Source organism: Oryx dammah, unplaced genomic scaffold (assembly GCF_014754425.2).
Source record: "Oryx dammah isolate SB20612 unplaced genomic scaffold, SCBI_Odam_1.1 HiC_scaffold_2, whole genome shotgun sequence".
Taxonomy (NCBI): domain Eukaryota; kingdom Metazoa; phylum Chordata; class Mammalia; order Artiodactyla; family Bovidae; genus Oryx; species Oryx dammah.
Window position 1 is genome coordinate 192,563,359 of NW_024070186.1, and position 12,049 is coordinate 192,575,407.

A 12,049-nucleotide genomic window follows, 5' to 3' on the forward strand; every position below is an offset into this window, starting at 1 on the left:
TCTCTCCAACGCCCCTCTGTCCCCATCCCCCATACAGATTTCTCCCTCTTTCCATCCCACGTACCCACCCCCTCCCCTCTGCTTTCAGAAATGCTCAGCTGGTATTTAGTGTTTTGATCTTTTATTCACATTGAGCAGTTAGAAAAATAAAACAGAACAAAAACATCACAACCTCAGGGGGCGGGGGGGCGGGGGTCTGTTGGGCGAGGTGGTGGGGGGAGACTGAGGTAGCCTAGAGTCACAAGCGGAGACCCAGCCCCCGTCAAGGCACGGGTGAAGGGAGGGAGGCCCGCAGGGAGGGTCGTGGACTCCTTCCCCAGGAAGGTGGTGGGGACAGCTGCCCTGCGTTAGTAACTGCACCCAGGGCCAGGAGACCAGGATGCCTTAATACGTCCATCAGGGGCCGAGTCCCATGTGCGAGGCTGGCACAAGGCAGCCCTTCCCCTTCTCACCCTCCTCTCAAGGTGGGCCGCCAGACCTGGATGCTCTCTCTGCTTGGCATGGGCATCAGAGATCAGTGCAAGTGACAGGAGTGACACCATGAATGAGCAGTGTGGGGCCCAGATCGCGGCTCAGAATTTCCAGAAGCGCCAGGTAGCGCAGGTAGCGGGCAGAATCAGCAGGCGGCCGCGGCAGGTACAAGAAGGTGAGGGCGGTGGCGGGCCCCACCTCGCCATCCCCTTCCTCAGGCCCACCAGGCCCTCCTCTACCACGCCCCTGCTGGGCCCGAACCAGGGCGTTGGCGCTGCATGCCAGGGCCTCTGCCTCAGCGTCTCCCCGCCTGCCATTCACAAAGTCCCCTTCCTCCTCCTCCTCCGGCTCCTCGGAGGCGGCCCCCTCGCCCCACACCACCTCCCGCACCTCGGCCCGGATCCTCAACTGGCTCAGCAGTGCCCGCAGCCGCCCCTCGGCCGCCCCCGGGGCCTCCCGAGGCCCCAAGCACAAGAAGATCCGGAGGCGGGCACTGTGCCAGGCAGGCACCATGCCCAAGATGGTCGCCATCTGCAGCAGGAAGAGGCCACACACGTCCACGTAGCCGGGCCCACCCCGCGGCCGCAGCAGGTTGAGGGGCCACACGTCCACGTGGTGCGGCTGGGAGGTGCCCCCAGACCCCCGGCTCAGCCGCTCGGGGGGCAGGGCCCCACAGGCCCGGGCCAGGACCACGTTCTTGTTCATCTTCAGGGCGTCTGCCACGGTGGCCACATAGTCCTGGGGACTGAGAGCACGGGGGCTCCCAGGAGCCCGGGGTGGAGGAAACAGGGTGCTCAGGGCCGGGGCCCCAGCCTCCTGGGTGCCATCCGCAGGCTCAGAGAAAGCCGGGTCAGTCAGGAAGTGATCCTGGGGTGCAGCATCGTCATAGAAACCCAGGACCAGTGTGTTGGGCTTCATGCCACCTGGAGGGCAGAGAGGTAGGTGGGAAGGAACCCAGGGGAGTCAGACGGGTGGGCTGAGCTCACAGTGCGCCAATGGGCACCCACTCCCACACTGACAGCACCGTGTGTTAGCCGTCAGGCATGACAAATAATGACTTTCCGTGTTCCCAAACACTTTCACATGCGTTTATTTGATTTATCTCTGTGACTAATCTCCCCCACCTAAATAGGCAAAGTGCGTCCTAAAGCTTGCTTTAACTAAGGAGCACTTCCGATCCGTGGCAGTAGGATGCATTCATTCTGGGCTTCAAGCCGCACACCTTTTCGTGATGGAAAGTAAGTCTGACTCCACTGGCAGATGGGACCCCTCGATTAACTAAACTCATAGCCTCAACTCCCAGGGAGATAACGCTTAGACCCTGCTAGCGGAGGATGAAAGCTCAGTACGGGGGACTCCAAAATCCATTTCTAGGACTGCAGAGCCCTAATGATGGCCTGTCCAGAGCACGGTCCCCAGTGAGCTTACCACCTGGACACTGACCGGGGGCCCCGTCCTGTGGAAAGTACTTCATATTTTTAACTCATCAGATCCCTGAAACAACGCTATGAGGTAGAGATGATTACTCACCCTCTCTTACAGATAAGGAACGTGAGACCCAGAGCAGTGAAGTAACAAGGCCAAAGGCTCATGGCTGGTAGACACTGGGGCCAGCAAGTGACCGTGATATCTTGGGCACCAGAGCCCATTCTCTTAGCCACTAAGTGGGTGGTGCGCCAACCACAAAGCCCCCAGTCCTTGCTGACAGCTCCTGGGCCTTAGCATCTGAACAACGAACCGGGGATGGGATCATTTCCCCTGTGGCAGGGCTGGGTTTACAGGAAGACTCAGACCTCTTCTCAGACCCATTCTCAAGGGGCAACTGGTTTACTCAAAATCTACCAGTAAATCAAATTCTCCTTGCTGGGGAACTGACTGCTTAAAGGAAACCTTTCCTTTTCTATGTGAGTTACTTTCAGCGGGATAAATTGCATGAAAGGCGTGGTCTCTAGTACGGGCTCCCCCACAGAAGATGGGACTGGAGGAGACACTGCGGGGTCTATCTTATACTATCTGATAATGCTTGGTAACACCCCTAGCACTCCTTACCAGGTAGGAACTCCAACCGATCTTGCAAATTAAGCTAATCACACCCCATCTTGAGCATTTTCCAGGGTTCTCATCGAAGCCAACCAAACAAGCAGGGCAATGTCCAACACCTGAACTTTAGCCAGACTGTAATGGGGCAGGAAGCATGCACTCAGGGAGGGCTTAAACGTTAGTCCTGAGACTGAAAAAGGAGGAGGCAGCTCAGCAGGGGTTTGGAGGAAGGTGGGGTGCTGGGCCAGAGGACACGTTCACAAACCCGGGAATATTCCACTCCATCCGAGAGCATCAGCCACTCCCCTGCCACCCTCGGCACCCTTTATAGTGTCTGAGGGCCTTGTTAGTTACATCACTTCCCCCTTCTCTGCTCAGGGCTCAGCTGTGATACTATCTCATCACAAAACCTTGTCCACCACATCGGTGACCGCCGTCTTCCTCTTTCTGAACTCCAGTGGTTAGAAAGCATCTGCCCTGGATTTTGATGGGGGCAACGCCCAGCCTCAAATCCTTCTCCCATTGTCCCCAGGAAGACAACACGCTCTTCAGAGCCTATGCCCCAATCATGGGTCAGAAAGAAACCAAAAAAGCCATGTCCTTCCATCTCTAGTCCTAAGGCAGCTCCTCAGAGACCTCCCCACACACTGTCTTTTATCTTTGAGAATCAAGTCCTGTCTGCACGAGACGGTGGGTTCCTTTTGGAGTCCGCAATCTGTGGTTTACTCTCGGGGGGCGGGGAGCAGAGACTGAGAGGGGCCACAGAAGGGGCTGAGGGCAGCTCACCAAGACCGGAGATCCGAAGCAAGTGCTGAGCCCCCTGGCGCACGGAAGGCGAGAGGGTGAGATCCACAAAGGCCTTCACTTGGGCCCGGTCCACCAGGCTCAGCCACGCTCCGTACTGCGGCTGCACAGGGTCCGAGGGCAGAGAGTCTGCAGAGAAGGCAGGCAAACACATGTGGGCCAGACTCGTGTACTTTCTCCTCAAGTTCAGATCCCACATGGGCAGAAAAGAAAGGTCTGGGCAGGGACGCGCCTGGCAGGAAGGGCGATCTGGGAAGACTGCGAGAGCTCTTGGGACACCAAGAACAAAAGAGCATCTGGGAACCAGAGGGAGAGAGAGAGGATGGGGGGGGTGGCGGTGCGAGTGGAGGGCAACTGACCAAGGTCTCCCAGGGTGACGTGGCCCAGCACATAGAGACCCCCTTTCTTGAGCTGGTTGGCCAATCGCAGCAGAGGCAGGGCGCCCCGGGGGTTCCCCACCAGGAGCAGCAGCTGTGGCCGCCAGAACTTCACGTGGTCTTTCCGAACATCCAGCCGGAGCAGGTACTTCCGCACCTGGGGTCAAGGGGAGGCGGGGGGAGGAAGGGTTCTGGCAGATGGCCCTCATCCATCACCTGGGACGGGAATCAACCCGAGGTCTACCTGGAGCAGGGGTGTTCCCAGCCCGCCTTCTCCCCTCCCCAACCCGCCCCATGCTCCCCCCCGCCAGCTCCCTGGACCTGGTGGAAAAGCAGGGCCTGGCTGACGTAGCCCCAGCTGCTGGGCCCTCCTCGAGCCGTGAGCAGGGCAGAAAGCAGGCCCATGAGGAGCAGGGAGCCGCCGGCGGCCCCGGGGCTGATGAGGAACATCATGAGCAGGCAGGAAGCCACCCCCAACAAGCAGGTGTGCCAGGAGAAGAGGTTGAAGGTGGGGCTGGGGGCCGACAGAGAAGGAAGAGTGCTCGGGTGGCCCGAAATCGCATCATCTCCTCTGCTCCCACCCCAAATCTCCCCCCTTGGTCCCAGGCCTTCCCACCGTTACTCCCACCCTTCCTCTGGGGACACAGGCAGCTCCTTCTCTCACCGGAAGTTGGGAGCAGAGGCCCATTCCAGGCTCAGGCAGGACAAGTCCACGGCAGCGTAGGCCACCAAGTAGAAGACAGTGACCACGGCAGCCAGCGTGTTCAGCTTTCCGGCCAGGAGCACCAGCTGGACGAGGATCGAAAGGCTGGGCGCTCGTTCCCACCCCCATCAAACGCCAACACATCCTGCCGCTTTGGGCACGTCTCCCCGCACACATGCCCAACACTCCCCGGTCCCAGGAGTGTAACCGGAGGGGCTGAGGGTGAGGGCAGCTTGAGGAGGCAGGCTTACCTGCACGAGGCCCCAGGAATACAGCACAGCCCCCCAGGGGTTCCCCCCTCGGGATACCACCTTGGCTGGCGCCAGGATCACTCCTGTGCAAACAGAAAGGCGGCAAGCAGAAAGGTGAGCCAGAGGCTGAGCAGGGGACAGAGACAAGCACGGGAAGGTGTGCTCAGAGCCCCGCACCAGGCAGGGGAAGCCCACCGAAGAGGTCGTCCTGGGCCAGGGCGTGGAGGATGCGGGAGGCGCCAATGAGGGAGCTCATGGAGGCGGAGAGCGACGTGGCGTAGATCCCGACCAGCACCAGCGGAGGCCACAGGCTGATGGCTCGGAAGAAGCCATAGTCCTCCTGCAGCAGCACCCTACAGGCACGGAGAGGGGGAGAAGGCTGGAAATCAAGGTGCGTCCACCCCCAGGGACCTGGTGAGAACGGTGCTCTCAACACCGGGTGGTTTCAGCGCTGGGTGTTCTGGACTGGACCCCAGCCCTGACCTCAAAGATCATACTGATAGACAGAGTGGGCCTGGGGGTCAGACTGGGCGTTCTACTGGTTGTCATTGGGCTGCTGTGGATTTCATCACAGAGTAGACGTTCCCAATGGTATAGGCACAAGAGGCCACATATTTATAGAGCCACGAACTGACTGGCAAGCCCCACCCCCAGGCCACGTGTCAGCACCAGGCAGGAAGCAAACGCTGGCTTCCGGTGGGCCCTTACCATGGCGCCAGCCCTCCCCATTTCAGGCATCAGCTCCCACTCACTGCCCATTTTCCACGCACCCCAACCATGGGGACCTCTCCCACCCCCACCCCCAGCCAGCGCTTCACTTGGTGAACCAGGTGTGACAACTCCATTCCCACACCCCACTCCGCCCCGTGCCCAGGCACCTGTCACACGTGAAGCTGGAGAGGAAGAAAAGCAGGATGTAGATGAAGAAAGTATAGGCAACAGCAACGATCGTGCCCAGAGGAATGGCCCGGCTGGGGTCTTTCAGCTCCCCTGGAGGGAAGGGAGCAGAGGGGGAGGGTCCTCCACCAGCCCCCGCATCCCTGAGCCCCCGCAGCACCTTGTAGGGGCACCAGGTGGCAAGGCAGCCCCCTCCCCCAGGGACGCTCACCTGACATGTTGGCCCCAGCCATGATGCCCGTGCAGCCGTTAAAAAGAACAGCAAAGACGCTGGCGAAAGTCATCATGGCCCCCGTGGTGTAGTCCTTGGCGTAGCCAGCTGAGGAGAAGGGATCATTCCCAGGGACCAAAGGGTGTCAGCATCCCTCCTAGGGATCCAGGCATTTTGGCCCCGCCTCCCTCCCCTCCTATTCTAAAACACACCCCCTGCCTCCCTGCCACCCTGACCAGCTCGCCAAGACCCCAGCCCTGACCCCTGTCTCTGGCCCGGGCTCAGCTGACTTCATTTCCTCCTTCTCCCGCATGCACCTCTGTTCCCTCAACACCTTCATCCACGCTCTTTCCTAGCTGCCTTTCCTCACCCTCCTATCTGAATTTTCCAACCCCTGGGATTTCCCTGCTGGTCCAGTGGCTAGGACTCCAAGCTCCCAACACAGGGGGCCCGGATTCAATCCTTGGTCAAGGAACTAGATCTCACATCCCACAAGTAAGACCCAGCACAGCAAAACAGACAGAAATGAATTTCCCAGCCCCACTCAGGCCACTTCTAGATCCACCGGCTTTCCTGACCCCCTCCCCACCCAGCCCATACCCAGGTCTCCCTCCTCTGGACTCCTCTGTGATTCTTATCTCCTTGAATCACACCCCATCCTAATATGCAATTTGTTTCCTAAACGTACATCTTATCTCTCTCCGATTAAACAAGTTCCTCTAAGGCAGTGATTGTCTCACGGTCATTCTTGCTGGGCCAAACACACAGTGGCCAACGCATGCCCAACAGATTCTAATCAGCCTGCGCTGCTCCAGGTCCAGTCTCTCACCACTGATGATCTCTGACATCTGTTCTCATCCAGAGATTCCAAGCCACCCCCACCACGGGCTCACCCCTCATCCTGAGAACCCCCAGGACCCCTGCACCCAGCTCACCATCCAGATTAGCCTTCAGGGTGCTGCTGTTGAAGCCAGTGAAGTGGCCGACCTGGGGCGGCAGGGAGGAGCCATTGGGGCCAGGCCGAGGGGCCAATGGGACGTCCCTGGGCCCCACAGCCACAAAGCTGACCAGCACGGAGGCCAGGGAACCGGAGACCAGCAGGAATGTGAGGAAGGAGGCCCGGGCGTAGAGGCCGGCCCCCAGGGTACACACCCCGCCCACCAGGCCCAGCAGCAGGGAACCATAGAGCAGGCTCCAGCCGTAGCCCTGGGGCAGAACCCGGAGGCCACTGGGCCCCGAGGCATCTGCAGAGAGGAAGGAATAGTTAGATGCCCACGCCTCCAAGGAGGGACCCCAGTCATGACTCAGAGCAGGCAGAGACCCCATCTTTGGCCCACTTGTCCTCAGAAAGGCCATCTTTCCCACTCCCCCATCCAACTGGACTCCCCTGGTGGCTCAGACGGTAACAAATCCACCTGTAATGCAAGAGACCTGGGTTTGATCCCTGGGTCAGGAAGATCCCCTGGAGGAGGGCATGGCAACCCACTCTAGTATTCTTGCCTAGAGAATCCCCATGGACAGAGGAGCCTGGCAGGCTACAGTCCCCAGGGTCGCAAAGAGTCAGACATGACTGAGAGACTAACACTTCACCCAACTGTACTCCAGCATCCTAGCCCTCCGTGGGGGGTGCTGGCAATCTCGCTTTGTCAGACATGACTGAGGGACTAACACTTCACCCAACTGTACTCCAGCATCCTAGCCCTCCGTGGGGGGTGCCGGCAGTCTTGCTTTGTCAGTTTTCAGATTGTCAGCCTGCTGTCCCCCCCAACCCCCCAACTAGATGGTGAGCTCCTCATGGGTCAGGACATTCTCTAGAATGTCTGCATGAGGCTGGGCACACAGCAGGCACTCAAGAAAGTGCATCTCTCCCAGGAGAGGGCTTCTCCCCCTGCTGTGATCCCAGAATCCCTGACCCTGCAAATCCTTGGGGCCACCCAGACCAGAGTGGGGCACACAGACCAGCCCCGAAGACGTCAAGTATGGCCTCCACCAGCCCCAGCAGGGAAACGGCGCAGCCACAGACATTAGCCAGGTAGAACATCAGGCCGATGCTGCCGCCAACCTCAGGCCCCAGAGTCCGACTGATCATGACTGAAAGTGGAAGTAGGGGGTGAGTGTTAAGGGAAAAGAAACTGAACCGGAATGGGAGGCAGGGCCCAGGCACAAAGCCCCGAGCAGCTGGCCCTCCAGGCCTTGTCTCCCTGAACACACGGGACTGTTCCCAGACGTGGTGTGTCCCAGTGCAGCCACTCCCGAGCCACGTGGCTTTGTCCAAGTCACTGGCGCTCTTGAATGTCCTTGCTCATAAGATGAAGACTATCTGACAGGACTGTTAGAGCCAAAATGGCGGCCACGGAGACACCTGGGGGACTCGACGAAAGTGGCTCTACCGTGTAAGGCCACGCTGGTGACCTTCTCCATGCCAGTCTGTCCACTGGATGGTCATTAGAACTGGCCTGCCCCCCAGGAGATGCAGGGAGGGGCCCTCTCCTCCCCACATAAGACAGAAGAGCCCAGACCACCGTCCACCCATGGTTGAGGATACAGTAGGCTCCGCCCCCTCGCACAGCTCCGTTGGTGGCGATGGCACAGACGGAGAGCACGGTGAGGGCCAGGATGACGTAGGCAACCAGGAGCATGGCCAAAGCCTGAAGCAGACCAGCATGACCCACCACAAACCCTGGGACAGGAGTGGCAAAGCAGGTCCGACGGCGGCTCACCCCTCCCGCCCCTCCCATCCCTCCCACCCCGACCCGGTCATCAGTTACCTCAGGGCAGAGCTAAGCCCAAGGCCACTGGGGGCCCCTCCCCCAAGCCCTTCATTCACCAGCTTCTCCCAGGGCCCTTCCCCAACCTCATTCCAGTCCCACCCTCGAGTAAGCCAGCGCCAACTCACCAATCCTCAAGAAAACCACTATACTGAACATGGACAGGACCGTGGGCACCACCACACCCAGGAAGGTGGAGAGTTTCCGGGCCGGTGCCCCTCCAGGACCTCCGGCCCCATTGGCAGGGAAGGAAACCCCCTCCTCCCCCAGGAGCCGGTAGGCCAGCAGAGGAGAGTTCTCACTGGCCATGGTCGAGAGCGGGCAGAGGAAGCCACCAACGGGTTACAAAGCCTGCAAAGAGTTTGCTGAGTGAAAGCAGCTCTGTGGAGACCCCACAAAACACCTCTAATCAAACACCCAGAAACTTCCTCCAAAAGGAAACACACACACATACTCACACTCACATTCACCAGTAACTCCAAGAGTTAATGGGTGAGTGGGGGTGGGGGGCAGGCTGATTCTGGCCACTGCCCCACCAATGGCAGGCTCCAAGCCTCAGGACAGGGTACGAAGGCCCCTCCCAGCTCCTGGGGTCACCCCTTCCCCCATATCCCTGAGAGGAGGGATGGCAGCGGCTCTGGAAAGGTGCTAAGATTCTCCACCTTCTTAACTAGCAGCACAAGAGGAAGCAAATCCCTCAAAGGGGAAGTGAGTTATGGACAGGAGGCCCTCCTCACCCGTTCCTCCGGGGTCCTGAACTGCCCCCCAAGATCCATGCAATCACCTCATCCTCGGGCAATAGGAAACTTCTCAATCTTCCAAAGCCCCGCCCTCCATCAACCCTCTTCCCTCAGCCCATTTCAGACAGCCTCCTCTCTCTTTAACCTCACCAGATTCCTCCCACCCACACAAGGCATCCCCCAAACTCTACCTTCCCCGCCACTCCCCGACGACCAAAACAAAAACATCATCGGCCGGCCACACAAGGTGGTCCTCCTTCCTGCACCGGTTTCTCCCCACTTTCTCCCCGGGGCGGGTTGGAGCGGGCCGAGATTCGCTTCTCCCCGACCAGGCGCACCCTCACAGCCCGGGTGTGGCAGCGTGCTCACTCACCCACTGGAGGACGCAGTCGCTCGGGGGTGATCCCCGACAGCGGGAGGGGTCTGCTACTGGCTGAGGGGGCGCGGGGGCCGGAAAAGACAGCTGCGGCTACCGGGATGCCAGGCCCGGAGCCTGCCCCCCAACCAGCACACACGCGCCCCATTGGTCCCCGAGCCCGGCCCCGCCCCGTGGGCGCGCCCGGGGGAAGCCCCGCCCCACCGGGCTCACGCCGGCAGCGCGGCTCCCCACCCCACGTGCGGTCGGGGTGCAGCCAGGGGTAGCCCCTCAGACGCACGTCTCCGGCACAGTGTTGGACACAGCTCCCACTGCACCCATCACCCTGGTGCAAACGAGCGCCCGCCGCGTGGGCGGGACACCACTCGGAGCTGGGCACCACTCGGAGCTGGGCGGTGACGCTACTGAAAGGGGCGTGTCCTGACGGCGAAAGGCCTCCGGCAGGTGGGCGGGGCCACGAAACCTGGCCCAGGTGCGCCGCTAGGAAGGCGGGGCCCTGTCGGCCTACGCCTTAAGGGATCCGCCTCTTCCAGCCTCCCGGATCCCCGTCCAGTGCACCAGGTTCCAGCCCCAACCCTCACCCCTGCGGCGCCCTCCCCTAGCGCCGGGTCTATCCCACCGGCTGCTCTCCTAGCTTCCACCACCTGAGGGCGCCATTGGCTGCCGATCCGGGCGAGCCCTGGAGGCGCTGGCCTTGGTTGGTTCAGTCTCGTCCCCCGCCCGCTCTCGTGGTTCCCAGCAAGGTTGCCCCCTCCAGCAATGATTACAGTCCTTGTGAACCTTCAGGAGTCAGGATTCCCCTCCTAACTCTTTAAGGCCTTCCCAGGTGGCTCAGCGATATAGAATCCGCCTGCAATGCAGGAGACGGAGACGCGGATTCAATCCCTGGGACGGGAAGATCCCCTGGAGAAAGAAATGGAAGATTCCCTGTAGATGAAAATGGCAACCCACTCCAGTATTCTTGCTGGGGAAATCCCATGGACAAGAAAAGCCTGGCAGGCTGCAGTGCGCGGGATTGCAAGAGTCAGACACCACTTAGTGACTAAACCACCACCGCCCACCTCAGCTCTTTACAGGTGTGGAACATTGGCACTACCTGGCAACATCCCATTCGTCCACTGTAGACAGACCCTCCTGCATAAGGTTGCTGTGCGAGTTCAATAAACTTGAATAGGCACTTGAGAACAATACTGAAATGCTCAATAAACTATCTGCACACGGTACTGTATTAAATATGCACAAGCACTTTGTGAGGTGAATCCCGCTATGATTTCCATTTTTCACAATAGGAAATTGAAGCTTGGAGAACTTCAGTAATAATTTCCTAACTTTCATAGAGGCCTTTGTGGTTACACTGTCATTTGAGCCTCAGGAAATGAACACTGCTTTTCCTGCCACTGGGCTTTGGCTGTAAATTAGCTGTAACGTTTCCCTAAAAGAGGAAGAGATTCAAACCGGTGCAAATGTGGCTTTGCCAGGGAGCGGTCTCATGAGCAGTAAACGCATTTTCATCAGTCATCCTTGCTACCCACGACACGGAGCTTGACTCCAGGGTCTCTCTCACATCCCTCCTATTACAATTTTTGGTAATTTCAATATCCGCATTGATGAGACCTCCAACACTCTAGGCTGGCACTTGCTTAAACTCCACTTCTGCATAGATCTCACTCTCCATCCCACCCAATGGTTATGTCTAGACTTTATCATTACCAATAACTGGATCCTTTCCTCTTTTAGTCCATCACTTCTAGTTATGCCTGTTGAGGAAAAATATTAATCTGACACTTACTAAAACACTAGGAAAGACTTTATTCAGGGCCACTGCAATAGGCATCAAGACACAGGAGGGGAGAAAGAATGTGCTCAACTCCAAACAGAGCAGAGAAACCTGGCGATTTATAGTCAACTAGCAGAATGAGGGGGTCAGTGAATGGAAAATTACTAAGTAGAAGCACCAAGCATAGGGAAATTCTAGCTAAAGAGGCTTAACAGGATCCTTGCTGAAGGAAGGCCAGGGTGATCAATTATGAAGGGTGGATGGATTCTCTCTGAACTGGGCTAGACATGCCCAGCAAGGATGAGGGCCAAGGTGGAGGCCAGGTCCAGAAGAGGTTTCAGAGGAACTTGACTGAAGTTTGAAGAAGAGGGTCCTTGTTATGCCTTGACCCCAGCAATCCTCAACCTCACTCGACCCCCAATTCATTGATCCTGCCCTCTGCCCACTGCCCTCCACTCACTTCCCTTGTTACCCAGCTTGAAGCTCACAGTCAGTGAAAAGCACTGCCTTACCCCTTGCTCCCTTTATAACACCTTCCGGCAAAATCACAGCCCTGGTAAAAGCAGCTATCCTCCAGTCTCCTTTGCTGGCTCCTCCTCCTCTCGTTTCAACTCTGGGGCACCCCTAGGTGTTG

At 58.6% G+C, this 12,049-nt stretch overlaps 1 protein-coding gene across 2 annotated transcripts; it reads right to left on the minus strand.

Moving 5' to 3' along the window:
• Positions 1–104: 104 nt before the first annotated feature.
• On the minus strand, positions 105–9,753 carry SLC12A9 (solute carrier family 12 member 9). Of its 2 annotated transcripts, XM_040262131.1 has the most exons (14): positions 9,636–9,753; positions 8,651–8,873; positions 8,300–8,434; positions 7,714–7,845; positions 6,690–6,998; positions 5,755–5,862; positions 5,525–5,636; positions 4,842–4,999; positions 4,647–4,729; positions 4,357–4,481; positions 4,014–4,206; positions 3,675–3,849; positions 3,298–3,444; positions 508–1,394 (listed from the first exon to the last, which is right to left on the minus strand). In XM_040262131.1, the coding sequence occupies exons 2-14, from the start codon at positions 8,829–8,831 to the stop codon at positions 508–510; spliced, it is 2,745 nt and encodes a 914-aa protein (XP_040118065.1). In that variant the 5' UTR covers positions 8,832–8,873; positions 9,636–9,753. The 2 variants fall into 2 exon arrangements, with proteins under 2 accessions (XP_040118071.1, XP_040118065.1); XM_040262137.1 differs by lacking the exon at positions 9,636–9,753 and having other exon boundaries at positions 105–1,394; positions 8,651–8,831.
• Positions 9,754–12,049: the final 2,296 nt, after the last annotated feature.